Below are 12,886 nucleotides of genomic sequence, written 5' to 3' on the forward strand. Positions count from 1 at the left end.
AAAAAAAAAAAAAAAAAAAAAAAGAGGATTTCTGAAAACTTCTGAAATTTTCATTCCTATCACTAGTGGGGCTTGTAAGACAAAAGTGGGACCTGAATAATTTTGAGGCAAAAATTACCCTCATTTTTCCCAGAGAGGAAATATGAGGCCAAACAAGCTGGGTTCAAATCCCAGCTCTGTTATTATGAACTTTATTGTGACTTTTGACAAGTTACCTAAGATTCAAGTTTTAGTTTCTATAAAACTTAGGGAGGGACTTCCCTGGTGGCGCAGTGGTTAAGAATCCGCCTGCCAATGCAGGGGACAGGGGTTCGATCCCTGGTCCGGGAAGATCCCACATGGCCCGGAGCAACTAAGCCTGTGCGCCACAACTACTGAGCCTGCACTCTAGAGCCCATGAGCCACAACTGCTGAGCCCACGCACCACAACTACTGAAGCCCGTGCGCCTAGAGCCCATGCTCCACAACAAGAGAAGCCACGGCAGTGAGAAGCCCGTGCAACACAACAAAGAGTAGCCCCTGCTCACCGCAACTAGAGAAAGCCTGAGTGCAGCAACAAAGACCCAACGCAGCCATAAATAAATAAATAAATTTATATATATTAAAAAAAAACTTAGGGAAAATAACCCAGACCTTATGAGGTGTTACAAGGGTTAAGTGAGATAATATTAGTTTATTTCCCTCCATGTTGAATCTCTGCAGCTCTGAAACAAAAGAATGAAGGAAGGAAGGAAAGAAGGGAGGGAAGGAGGGAGGGAGGAAGGGAGGGAGAGTGGAAGGAATGGAAGAAAAGGAAAGAAAAAAGATGATGACAACAAACATCACTCACCAAAATAAAAGTTCTGGAATCATGGGAATGCATGGGATAAATTGTCAGAAAACTCGGGTGTAAATTTGGAGTTCTGCCTCCATCTTCTTATGTGACTTGAAGCAGTTCTTTAATTTTACTGTTGGAAAGAGCAACTTTTCACTCTTGTCAAAAGGAAATGAAATTTTTTTTTTAGGAAATGAAATTTTTGACCTCCCAGCTTTGTTCTAATTCTGACAATCTGTGCTGCAGGAATCTAAAAATTAATCCTTAAAATTTATTTTAAAATTTCCACCTTTACTCATATCCTGAAAATCTTAAAATGTGCTTTTCAACCATCTACATTTCCTGTCCCTTTTCTTTATTTGTACTGTCAAGAGAAGTTGTTCCAGCAAATGAGTCAGTTGAGACGGAAACATTTATTTTTCTGATGTAATGTGTCAATGATGCTCTTTTAAAGTGTTTCCTGTATGTTTTGATATTAAGTAACATCACACACACACACACATACACACACACACACACACACACACACACACATGGTCTGAGTAAAATACTAATGGTAAATCAGAGCCACTCTTCCCTTCTCCTTAGAGACTCTAGTTTGATTTTGCCATCTTCCCTTTCTCTTAACAAAAGTGCTGTTTGACATACATTTCATGTTTAGTTCTATGAATTAACTTTGTTTTGCTTTGGGACTCTCATACATTACTTGGGACCCAGCAAAATGGACCATTGAAAAATACTAATGGTAAATCAGAGCCACTCTTCCCTTCTCCTTAGAGACTCTAGTTTGATTTTCCATCTTCCCTTTCTCTTAACAAAAGTGCTGTTTGACATACATTTCATGTTTAGTTCTATGAATTAACTTTGTTTTGCTTTGGGACTCTCATACATTACTTGGGACCCAGCAAAATGGACCATTGGGCCCAGATGCCCAGTCTTGGAAAGGGTTGTGGACCCAGCACAAGACGTCAGTCCCCAAAAATGCAGTCCAGTTCAGCAGGGACACACCAAGAACAAAAGAACAATGCAGCAGGGTAAAGTGCCAAAGAGTCCCAACAGAAAATCAGAATGGAAATTCTATAGAGAGAGACAGGATGTTAGGGAGACAATGAGGGATCAAAGTAGAATGGGACTCCAAGGAGGGAGGAATGTACAAGGGCTGTTAAAGACCTATGTTAAGAACATGAATACCTCTTGTGTTGGTTAATTTTATGTGTCACCCTGGCTAGGCATGTCCTAACACTAATTTGGTCAAACCCTAATCTAGAAGTTGCTGTGAAGGTCTTTGGTAGATACGGTTAGCCTCTACAGTCTGTTGACTTTAAGTAAAGCAGGTTGGCCTCCATAATGTGGGTGGGCCTCATTCAATCCGTTGTAGACCTTAAGAGCAAAAACGGAGGTTTCCTGGAGAAGAAGCAATTCTGCCTCAGGACTATAACCTAGAAATTTTGCTTGAGTTTCCAGACCGTTGCCCTGTGGATTTTGGACTCAAGATTACCACATCAACTCTTACTTGAATTTCCAGCCTGCTAACCTGCTCTACAGATTTCAGGCTTTCCAAGCCCCACAGTCATATGAGTCAATTTCTTAAAATCAGTCTATCTGTATCTGTATGAGTGAGTATAGATTTCTATCTCTATATCTATGGGTTCTCTTCCTCTAGAAAATCCTGACTGATAAGATCTCTGTTGTCATTGTTCTTCTCTAATGCAAGGATATACAGTTTGGAAGACTCTCCTGGCCTGAAAATTTGGGTTTAAAGCTGCAAGACCCCAGCCAAGCAGCCCTGCCTGGAGAAAATTGGAAATGGTCATTTTTTTTCTTTGACCAGCCCCTAAGAAATGTCTGCTACCTTCCAGGAACCTTATTTGGTGCCAGACTTATTTTGGTTCCCCCCAAAGCAGACTCTGAAATAAGAATTTGAGTGTAAATAGTGTGGGGAAGTAGGGAAGTGAGACAGGATAGGAAGACAAACAGGGTATGTTAGTAAGTAGGGTACAGTTGCAGGCTAAAGTTCAATGCCACAGAGACTTCTAGAACACTGTATGCTCTGGGGGCATACAGCTGTGTATCAAGGATACAAATTTTGCATTAATTTTCTAGATGTTGCACTATTTAAAATATTTTTACATTAAAATAAACAGACGCATATCTTGGAATACCTACACAGTCTTGTGAATTTTTGAGATAAAGCATGAAAACTCAAAGTATTTTGAGCTATTTGAGAACCACTCTTTTAGTTCAGTCTTTGTCTTTTCCGCTCTTTATCAAACATGTAACTCAGTTTCCCATTTGAAGGCTTCTCCTTGCTGTGACATCTACTTCATTCCAGGGTTCATGGCCTTGCTCCTTCCACTGCATAGAGCTTATCTCAGGCTTAAGTCCTGGTAACAGACCTGTCAGCCCCTTCCCCAGGACCCCTTCTTGTTAACAGCCTCTGCAGTGGGCCTGCTGGTTATTCACTACACGGCCGTGCTCTGCCCTTCACTGGCTCTGCTCCCAGATGACTGGGTCTCTGACATATGGTTTTTGATATTCTTCCCAGGTCTATGACTTGATCCTAATTCCTCATATGCATCCATAGGGACAACTTGTTTCCTTCCATAGTGGATAGAGACAGGCCCTACTACGATCTTCAATTGGGTCTCTAGGACTTAATATTGTAGCTGTCTTATTCTGATATATATGCTTGTCTTGTAAATGTCACTATGCCTTCAAGAAAACTGCAAAAACAACAACAACAAAAAGATGGCAAGGAGGTGCTGCAGGGAAGGCCACATAAAATGGAGAAGAAGCAGAGTTGTAATCATAGAAATGAAGAGAAAACGAGCTAGGTAGATCCTGCTCTACTTGGTTCCCTGAAACTTAGAGGAAGAGCCTGGAGAAACTAGGACATCACTTGGCAGCAGTAAATCTCTTTCTCCCCAAGCAGTGCAGCTTGTATTGAAGAATAGGTTTTTTCTAATGTTCACTTCTGCTTGTACCACCAGAGAGAATAACCTAGAATTTCAATAGAGTGGTTGCTAGATACAGAGAGCCCTTCATCGAAAGTCATTTATGCACAGAAATATAGATCAATGGAACGGGATAGAAAGCCCAGAGATAAACCCATGCACATATAACTTATCTTTGGTAAAGGAGGCAAGAATATACAGTGGAGAAAAGACAGCCTCTTCAATAAGTGGTGCTGGGAAAACTGGACAGCTACATGTAAAAGAATGAAATTAGAACACTTCCTAACACCATACAGCAAAATAAACTCAAAATGGATTAAAGACCTAAATGTAAGGCCAGACACTATAAAACTCTTAGAGGAAAACATAGCCAGAACACTCTATGACATAAATCACAGCATGATCCTGTTTGACCCACCTCCTAGAGAAATGGAACTAAAAACAAAAATAAACAAATGGGACATAATGAAACTTAAAAGCCTTTTGCACAGTAAAGGAAACCATAAACAAGACGAAAAGACAACCCTCAGAATGGGAGAAAATATTTGCAGATGAAGCAAATGATGAAGGATTAATCTCCAGAATTTACAAGCAGCTCATGCAGCTCAGTATCAAAAAAACAAACAACCCCATCCAAAAATGGGCAGAATACCTAAACAGACATTTCTCCAAAGAAGATATACAGATTGCCAACAAACACATGAAAGAATGCTCAACATCATTAATCATTAGAGAAATGCAAATCAAAACTACAATGAGATATCACCTCACACAGGTCAGAATGGCCATCATCAAAAAATCTACAAACAATAAATGTTGGAGAGGGTGTGGAGAAAAGGGAACCCTCTTACACTGTTGGTGGGAATGTAAATTGATACAGAATGTAAATTGATATGGAGAATAGTATGGAGGTTCCTTAAAAAACTAAAACTAGAACTACCATATGACCCAGCAATCCCACTACTGGGCATATACCCTGAGAAAACCACAATTCCAAAAGAGTCATGTACCAAAATGTTCATTGAAGCTCTATTTACAATAGCTAGGACATGGAAGCAACCTAAGTGCCCATCAACAGATGAATGGATAAAGAAGGTGTGGCATGTATATACAACAGAATATTGCTCAGCCATAAAAAGAAATGAAATTGAGCTATTTGTAGTGAGGTGGATGGACCTAGAGTCTGTCATACAGAGTGAAGTAAGTCAGAAAGAGAAAAACAAATACCATATGCTAACACATATATATGGAATCTAAAAAAAATGGTCATGAAGAACCTAGGGGCAAGACGGGAATAAAGTCGCAGACCTACTAGAGAATGGACTTGAGGATATGGGGAGGGGGAAGGGTAAGCTGTGACAAAGTGAGAGAGTGGAATGGACATATATACACTGCCAAATGTAAAACAGATAGCTAGTGGGAAGCAGCCGCATAGCACCGGGAGATCAGCTTGGTGCTTTGTGACCACCTAGAGGGCTGGGATAGGGAGGGTCGGAGGGAGGGAGACGCAAGAGGGAAGAGCTATGGGAACATATGTATATGTATAACTGATTCACTTTGTTATAAAGCAGAAACGAACACACCATTGTAAAGCAATTATACTCCAATAAAGATGTTAAAAAAAAAAAAAAAGAAAGTCATTTATGCAGAAGCTGCTTTCTTCACATGTCACCAAGTTTTTTGTTTTGTTTTGTTTTGTTTTTACGGTACTAGGGCCTCTCACTGTTGTGGCCTCTCCCGTTGTGGAGCACAGGCTCCGGACGCGCAGGCTCAGTGGCCATGGTTCACGGGCCCAGCCGCTCCGCGGCATGTGGGATCTTCCAGGACCCATGGGCAGGAACCCATGTCCCCTGCAGCGGCAGGCGGACTCTCAACCACTGTGCCATCAGGGAAGCCCACATGTCACCAATTTTTGTCTTCTTTTTTTTTTTACAATAACATTTACAGATATTTTGCTCTTGCCACATAATCTTTTACTCATAGACCTTATTTTACAAGTGGGTCTTCTTACTTGGTTTTAGCTTTTAAAATAGCGTCATGATACTGAGAAGTTGCTACATTGAGAAGTACTATAATTTAGATTCTGGGTCTTAAACTGCACACAATCAACTGTGTGAATGGTAAGTGATCTGAATATTGCCTAACTCTAATGGTTTTAATTTATTTGTAGTCTGGCCCCAATATCAGTCAGGGAAGTTCATTTATAAGTGTTCATATCATAGTAAAATTTTACACTGAAGTCATTTTGGACAATATAGCAGCATCAACAAGCACTCCTTCTCCCTCATCTTTCTCCCAGGATTGAGAATAAAGCACTGAATTATTTCTTGCCAGAGTCTTTTGTAACTAGAGGTGGTTTTGTGAGAGAGCTTAAGGCAATAAGTAGCATGGAGTATTCTTGGGGGCTTCTTGGAAAAAAATAGTTTTTCCTCAAGAAAGAGAGACATACACAGTCATTGAAAACTCTTATTTCCTCCCTCCCTGCCTTTGTAGGCAGCAGTAGGAGAACATGTTACTTGGAACTGCAGTAACCATCCTGAGACTGAAGCAATAAGCTAGATGGTGAAAGCCAGCATGCTAAAGATGGCAAAATGGAAAAGAAAAGGAGAGCTCAGATTCTTGATGATGTTGCTGAGGCACTGAACCAAACTTGGGACACTCTTCCAGATTTGTTGTTAATAATAAGTATCCTATAATTTAAACCACTGTTACTTGGATTTTCTCCTGAGAGTTTTATAATTTACAAGGAGTCAGCACAGTTCCTGAGATTGCTCACAGAGCCAGTAGCTCAATCTTCCCGTTTCACACACAGTTGCTTGGGACCAGAGGAAGAAAAAAAAAATGGGGAGTGGAGGATAGCGTGGTCTGATACTCAGCCTGGACTCAGAAATGAGGTATGGCTGCCTTGTAAAGAGAGGTGGCAAACAGAATCAAAGGGGCTTTTTTCATGAGGGCTTTGGTGACCCTTGGGATTTAAGCACCTGTGGTGTTTTGCAGCTTTAAGATCACCAAGAAGCAGCACCCTGGACAGTGGCTTGGGGGCATCAGACATCACCCAAGTGAGGAGAGGAGGTAACAAGCAGAATTTTTCTTAAGCACACCTGTGTCGTTTCCTAACAACTCTCAGGAGTGACAGGAAGAGACTTTGAAGAGGAGCCTGAGGTCTTGTGCTAGCACGTGGGGCTGCATATCCATGACAGGTAGTTGATATCTCTACGAGCTCATTTGTTCCCATACACAGCGAGATCTGTGACATTCGTGATACACACAACACACATAATAATTGTTATTTCAGTAAATTCCTGACGATATACAATTCAAGCCATTCTGCAGACACAACATGCTAAAAGCAGTGTCTCCTTCTAAAATAACAGCTGAAAATCATTTTCATTGTAGATTGTAGAGTTTATGCAAGCCACACTCATGTGAATAAAGTAAGGACATGTTCTGTTATACCCTGAAGCATGCCTTGTTTTTGCTGGAAGGGTGTTTTTGATGTGGTCCATACCCTTGCCTCTGTGAAGTTACTGGTCAGTGATTTTAAATGCATCCCCTCACCCACAGTGAAATCTGACACTACATTGTATGTAAAATAAATCAAAGCAGTGCAGGTCTGAGAAAGTCAAGATTGGGTACAGGGCCTTATACCTGTTGGCCCAGAGTACCTCTGCTCTGAATTTGAGGCAATTTCAAGGAGGCTTCTCTCTGCATCTAGTTTGCTGTTGTCTCCGTTTATACAGTTTTAACCATTCAGATTATTTGGACCCCTTTTGCTATCATTTGTTAGTCTGGGTCATTGAGAAGTACTATAATTTAGATTCTGGGTCTTAAACTGCACACAATCAACTCTGTGTGAATGGTAAGTGATCTGAATATTGCCTAACTCTAATGGTTTTAATTTATTTGTAGTTTGGTTCACTCTAACATGTCAGAAATAGAGTGTTTCCCCAATCCTCAACCACACTAGGTAGAGTAAGAATTTCCAAGGTAAAGTTCTCCCTTGAGGGATAAATATGGGAATCTGCACCTTCAATGACTTTAAAGTAATAAAATGTCCAGATACACAGGTGGGAGGGGCCTGTCTACAATTCCAGCTCTTTATGTGCTGGCCTTACCATCCCTTTGGGACTGAGAATTCCTTGAGAGAGAGGACCATTTCTTACTTGTATTCCTTGCCATTCCTAGCACAGAGCAGGTGTTCTGAAAAGTCTGGCTAAATCGAATTGAAAAAAAACAGAGAACCGAGGGCATTCTAGAATTGAATTATACTCCAACACACCCGCTTCTATGTACGTGAGAAACACTTTTTTAATGTTAGGATTAAATTTTGTTTTTGCTTGGGCATGCCTTCAGAATCAAATCTGAACTTCTTAATTGCTGCTTTAAGACTGAAAATTGTTTTCTCTTTAAAAGAAAAGTTTTTAAAGCCTCTATCTGTGCAAAGAATTGTGCTGGCTACTTTCACATGTTTTGCTACATTTTTTAAGGTACTTTCTATTCCCTTGTCAATTGAACTGAGCATTGTTTTTGCCAAATTATCTCAATTTAATATTTATTGATTTTTAATACTAGGTACACTATCCCCTCAGGTGGGTATTTTATCCTCTTGTTACAGATGAGAAAGCTGAAACTCTGATGACGGAAGGGACTCATGCAGTTCCAAGGCTACAGAGTAGGAGGGAAGCTAGACCATCTTCTGACTCGACGCACCATGCCTTTTCTTCGGCTCCATGGTTTCATTTCTTTCCCTTTAGTTATCTCTTTAGTTATTAATCACTTCATCCTTTTCAATTTCAAAAGAACTTTCTCCACAGTTTTCTTTTTTTGTTCATAGTGATGTTTGTGCCGGAGATTCCTGAATGGGTGGGGTGTTGGGATGGAGGGACTGTAAAGAGTTGAAGAGATGTACTCATCTACGAGTTTGAGAAATTCTGAGTTGTGGGAGAATGTTTTGTAGAGTCTGTCATTAATTGCCTTAAGTACTTTTTTTTTCCTTGCCTGCCTCATTCCAAAGATATTTTAATAAACGAACCTGACCAAACAGGTTATTTGGAATTTGTATTTACCATCACAATATTCTGAACAGTTGTGTTGTGAAGACCAGGGTACTGTGCATAGATGCCAGAGGTCTGGTCCCTTTGAATTGTTATTGTTTACCTGGTTTAGTCCTTTGCTATTCAGAATATAGTCCTTGGGCCACCAGGGTCACCATCTCCTGGGAGCTTGCCAGAAATGCAGATTAGCAGGTCCCACCAGAGGCCTATTGAATCAAAAGCTCTCTCTTGATGCCTAAGCACATTAAAATTTAATGCACTAGTTTTTGCAGCAATCTTGGTCTGTTTTCTTGGAATCTACATCTTCTCTGCTTAAAATATATGCACACACACGTTTGAAATTAATTCTTTATTATTTTGGTGAGGTTATTCTAATACATGTATTGTTCCATAGGCCTTATATTAGCTGGCTTTTGGAATGCCATTCAACTAATTAAATCAGCTACTTCTAGTTCTCTTAAAAATTTTTGCTATGTTACTTTGATGTCAAGAACCATGTTTTATTTACCTTTGTGTCCACAGTTTCTTGTATGTAAATGCTCAATAGGTTGAAAGCTGAATGACTTTTGAATTGATTTTTGATTGAACGAATGACTGCATGGAAGAAGAGAAATCTAGATGGCACATTCCTTAAGGCTGGGACAATGTCTTAGCTATCCTGGAATTGCCAATGCTTCACAGAAAACCTATCAATAAATGCTTCTTGGTTAAGTTGTAGCTGTTAGATAAGGAGATGCTGTCTATTTATTCCTGGCATAAGACCCCAGAGAACAGAATGAGAAGGGGGAAAAAATGGAGTGCTAAGTATAGTACTAGGCCCCCTCACAATTGTTACCTCAGCTAATCATCAGAGCATCTTGTCAACTGGGTATTATTTTACTAAGGCGGAAACTGAGTTCTGAAATTTAAGCACCTCGCCCAAGTTCACACAGCTAGCATCACAGCCTCATAATTTTTGGAAATCATTTGCCACGTCTTTGTGTGCACTGCCCTGGTTCTGTAGAGATTGGAAGGTTATTATTTTCCTTTACAATATTTTCCTTTATAATAAAACACAAAATACACAACTTTCTGATTTCCCCTGGTGCATCAGAGGCGCTGTGGCTCTAGAGGAAAGAGCTCCTCCTCTTGCCTTTCAACAACAGACCAAGCAGGAACAATGGAGTGAAAAGCTACTCCCCTCCCCCCACCCCGCAGGTCGTTTTCTGCCAGCGGAACGCAGGGGCTGGAACCTTCAGGCGTGGGGGGGACCAGAGAGGAACGGACGCACGGCCCGGCAGTTGCCTGGTAACGCCCGCTGGAGGAGTCCCTGCGTAATAAGGTCCCCGAGAAGTGTCACTGGCCCTGATTGGGACCCCGTACGTAGCCGGTTCTCTCCCCGCTAGCGTCCTGCCCCCGCTGCTTGGCGGGCTAGGACAGGGGAAATGTTGCAGGAGGAGTCGGATCTCGCTCTCATTATTGCCCAGATAGTCCAAAAGCTCAAGGGCTCCAATTTGTACGCTCAGTTGGAACGGCAGGCCTGGGTAAGTGAGGCTGAGTGGGAAGGGATGGAGACCAGCGGGGCCGTGGCGGTGCTTCGGCCTCCTTCTGCACCCCGCTGACCTAAGCCGAAGCCCGCCTCGGGTCTCTCCAGCTCCGCTCCTGGGCAGGGAAAAACCTCCCTTCCAGGTGTAAGCTCCACTTGCTCAGCTTCGGGCGTGAGAGTAATAGATTTTTTTTTTTTTTTTAAAGAAAGGTGGGGCACGTCACGCCTTTCTTCAGGCCAGAGAACCGCTGAGGCTATTCATTCATATTGTAGTCCTTTACAGGGTCTAATTTTTTAAGCTGCTGGCGTCAGTGGAGGTAGGTTGGACTACTTTTTCCATCCTGTAGGTGGGTTTGAGCCCCCAGGTACCTTTTGGCTTTCGCGTCTATATATCACCTTCTTGCACTTCTACCCTCCCTGCAATGATTGCCCGTCTAACCGCCCACTGGGCGTTTATCGAGTATTTTCTAATATGCTGAGTTCTTTGCATGCAGAGATTGATCAGGAGATCTTTCCCTTTTTTTTGTGAATGTGATAAATGGAATCATACAGTATGTAAAATTTTGTGCCTGGTTTCTGTCATTTTGCATAATGCTTTTGAAATTCATTCGTGTTGTTGGTATTTCAGTAGTTCTGTTCCTTTTTATTGTTGAGTAATATTTCATTGTTTGGATGTACTACGATTTGTTTATCCATTCATTGGTTGCTGGGCAGTTTTGGTTATAGAGCTAAGGGTTGTTTCTGTTTATAGAGATTATGAGTAAAGCCAATACATGTTTTCTGGTATAGGTTTTTTTTTTTTTTTTTTGCGGTACGCGGGCCTCTCACAGCTGTGGCCTCTCCCGTTGCGGAGCACAGGCTCCGGACGCGCAGGCTCAGCGGCCATGGCTCACGGGCCCAGCCGCTCCGCGGCATGTGGGATCTTCCCGGACCGGGGCACGAACCCGTGTTCCCTGCATCGGCAGGCGGAGTCTCAACTGCGCCACCAGGGAAGTGGTTTTGGTTTTTAGTTTTCTTGTCTCTTGGATAAATACCTAGGAGTGGAATTGCTGAGTTGTATGGTAAGTGTATGTCTATAAGAATCTGCCAAACTTTTCCAAAGTGGCTGTATTATTTTGCACTTCCACCAGCAGTTTTGAGGATTGTTCTGCTTCCTTGCTAGTGCTTGATGTCAGTTTTTAATTAATTAATTTTTATTTATAATTACACTCCTCTAGTAGGAGCATAATGATATCCCATTGTGGCTTTAACTGCATTTGCCAAATGACTAAAGATATTGAGCATCTTATCAAATGTTTATATCTCCTTTGGTGAAGTAGTCTGTTCAAATCTTTTGCCTATTAAAAAAAATTGTGTTTGTTCTCATATTGTTGAATTGTAAGGATTCTTTATATATGGCATAAGTCCCTTATCAGATATGCAGCTTGCAAATACTTTCTCCCAGTCTGTGGTTTATCTTTTCATTTTCTTAACTGGGTCTTTCAAAGAGCAGAAATTTAGAATTTTGAAGACATACATTTTTATCAATTTCTTTCATGATTTGTGCTTTTTGTGCCCTGCCTAAGAATCTTTGCCTCCCCCAAGGTCTCAAAAAGCTTCTCCACAGTATGGAGGTTCCTTAAAAAACTAAAAATAGAACTACCATACAACCCAGCAATCCCACTAATTATAAAGCAGAAACTAACACACCATTGTAAAGCAATTATACTCCAATAAAGATGTTAAAAAATAAAAATAAAAAAAAATAAATGGATCATGTCAGGAGGGAAAACCAGAAGACGATAAATTCCATATGTTTAAAAAAAAGAAAAGAAAAAAAAGCTTCTCCTATGTTTTGTTCTAGAAGGTTTATAAGTTTTAGCTTGCACATTTAGATCTAGAATCCATTTTAAGTCAATATTTGTATATGATGTAATGTAAAGCTTTTTGTTGTTGTTGTTTTTTGCATGTGTATGTCTAATACCATACCTATTTCTAGTACTTATTTGTTGACAAATCTATCCTTTCTCCACTAATTTTCTTGGCACCTTTGCTGAAAATTGATTTAGTATACACACACACACACACACACACATGCGCACGCGTGCATGTGCAAATATTTCTTACTCTATTCTGGTCCATTGATCTATTTGTCTATTATTATGCTAATACCACACTGTTTTGATTTTTATAACTTTATAGTAAGTCTTGAAATCAGGTAATTAGTCGTTCAACTTTGTTTCTCTTTTTCAATATTGTTTTGACTACTCTAGGTACTTTGCCATATGAATTTTAGAATTATCTTGTAAATTACTACAAAAAACTTACTGGGATTTGTATTGGGGTTATGTTGAATGTAGAGATCAATTTGGGGAGACTTGACATCTTAACAGTATTGAATTTTCTGGCCAATGAACATGCTTTGTGTCTCCATTTATTCTTATCTGCATTTTCTCTCATCACTGTTTTATAGTTAAGTGCACAAATATTGCACATATTTTATTAAGATTTTCCCCAAGTATTTCATGTTTTTTTGATACTATTAACATGCTGACTTTTT

The 12,886-nt window shown here is 40.5% G+C and overlaps 1 protein-coding gene across 1 annotated transcript in view; it reads left to right on the forward strand.

The window, feature by feature from the left end:
- The first annotated feature begins 10,149 nt into the window (after positions 1 to 10,149).
- Positions 10,150 to 12,886, forward strand: part of TBC1D19 (TBC1 domain family member 19) — a 152,272-nt gene continuing 149,535 nt past the window's right edge. The window contains exon 1 of the mRNA XM_024745549.1: positions 10,150 to 10,345. Within this exon, the coding sequence (XP_024601317.1) occupies positions 10,247 to 10,345 (99 nt within the window). The 5' untranslated portion in view covers positions 10,150 to 10,246. The remainder of the gene's footprint in view (positions 10,346 to 12,886) is intronic.

Source organism: Neophocaena asiaeorientalis, unplaced genomic scaffold (genome assembly GCF_003031525.2).
Source record: "Neophocaena asiaeorientalis asiaeorientalis breed wild unplaced genomic scaffold, Neophocaena_asiaeorientalis_V1.1 scaffold397, whole genome shotgun sequence".
Taxonomy (NCBI): domain Eukaryota; kingdom Metazoa; phylum Chordata; class Mammalia; order Artiodactyla; family Phocoenidae; genus Neophocaena; species Neophocaena asiaeorientalis.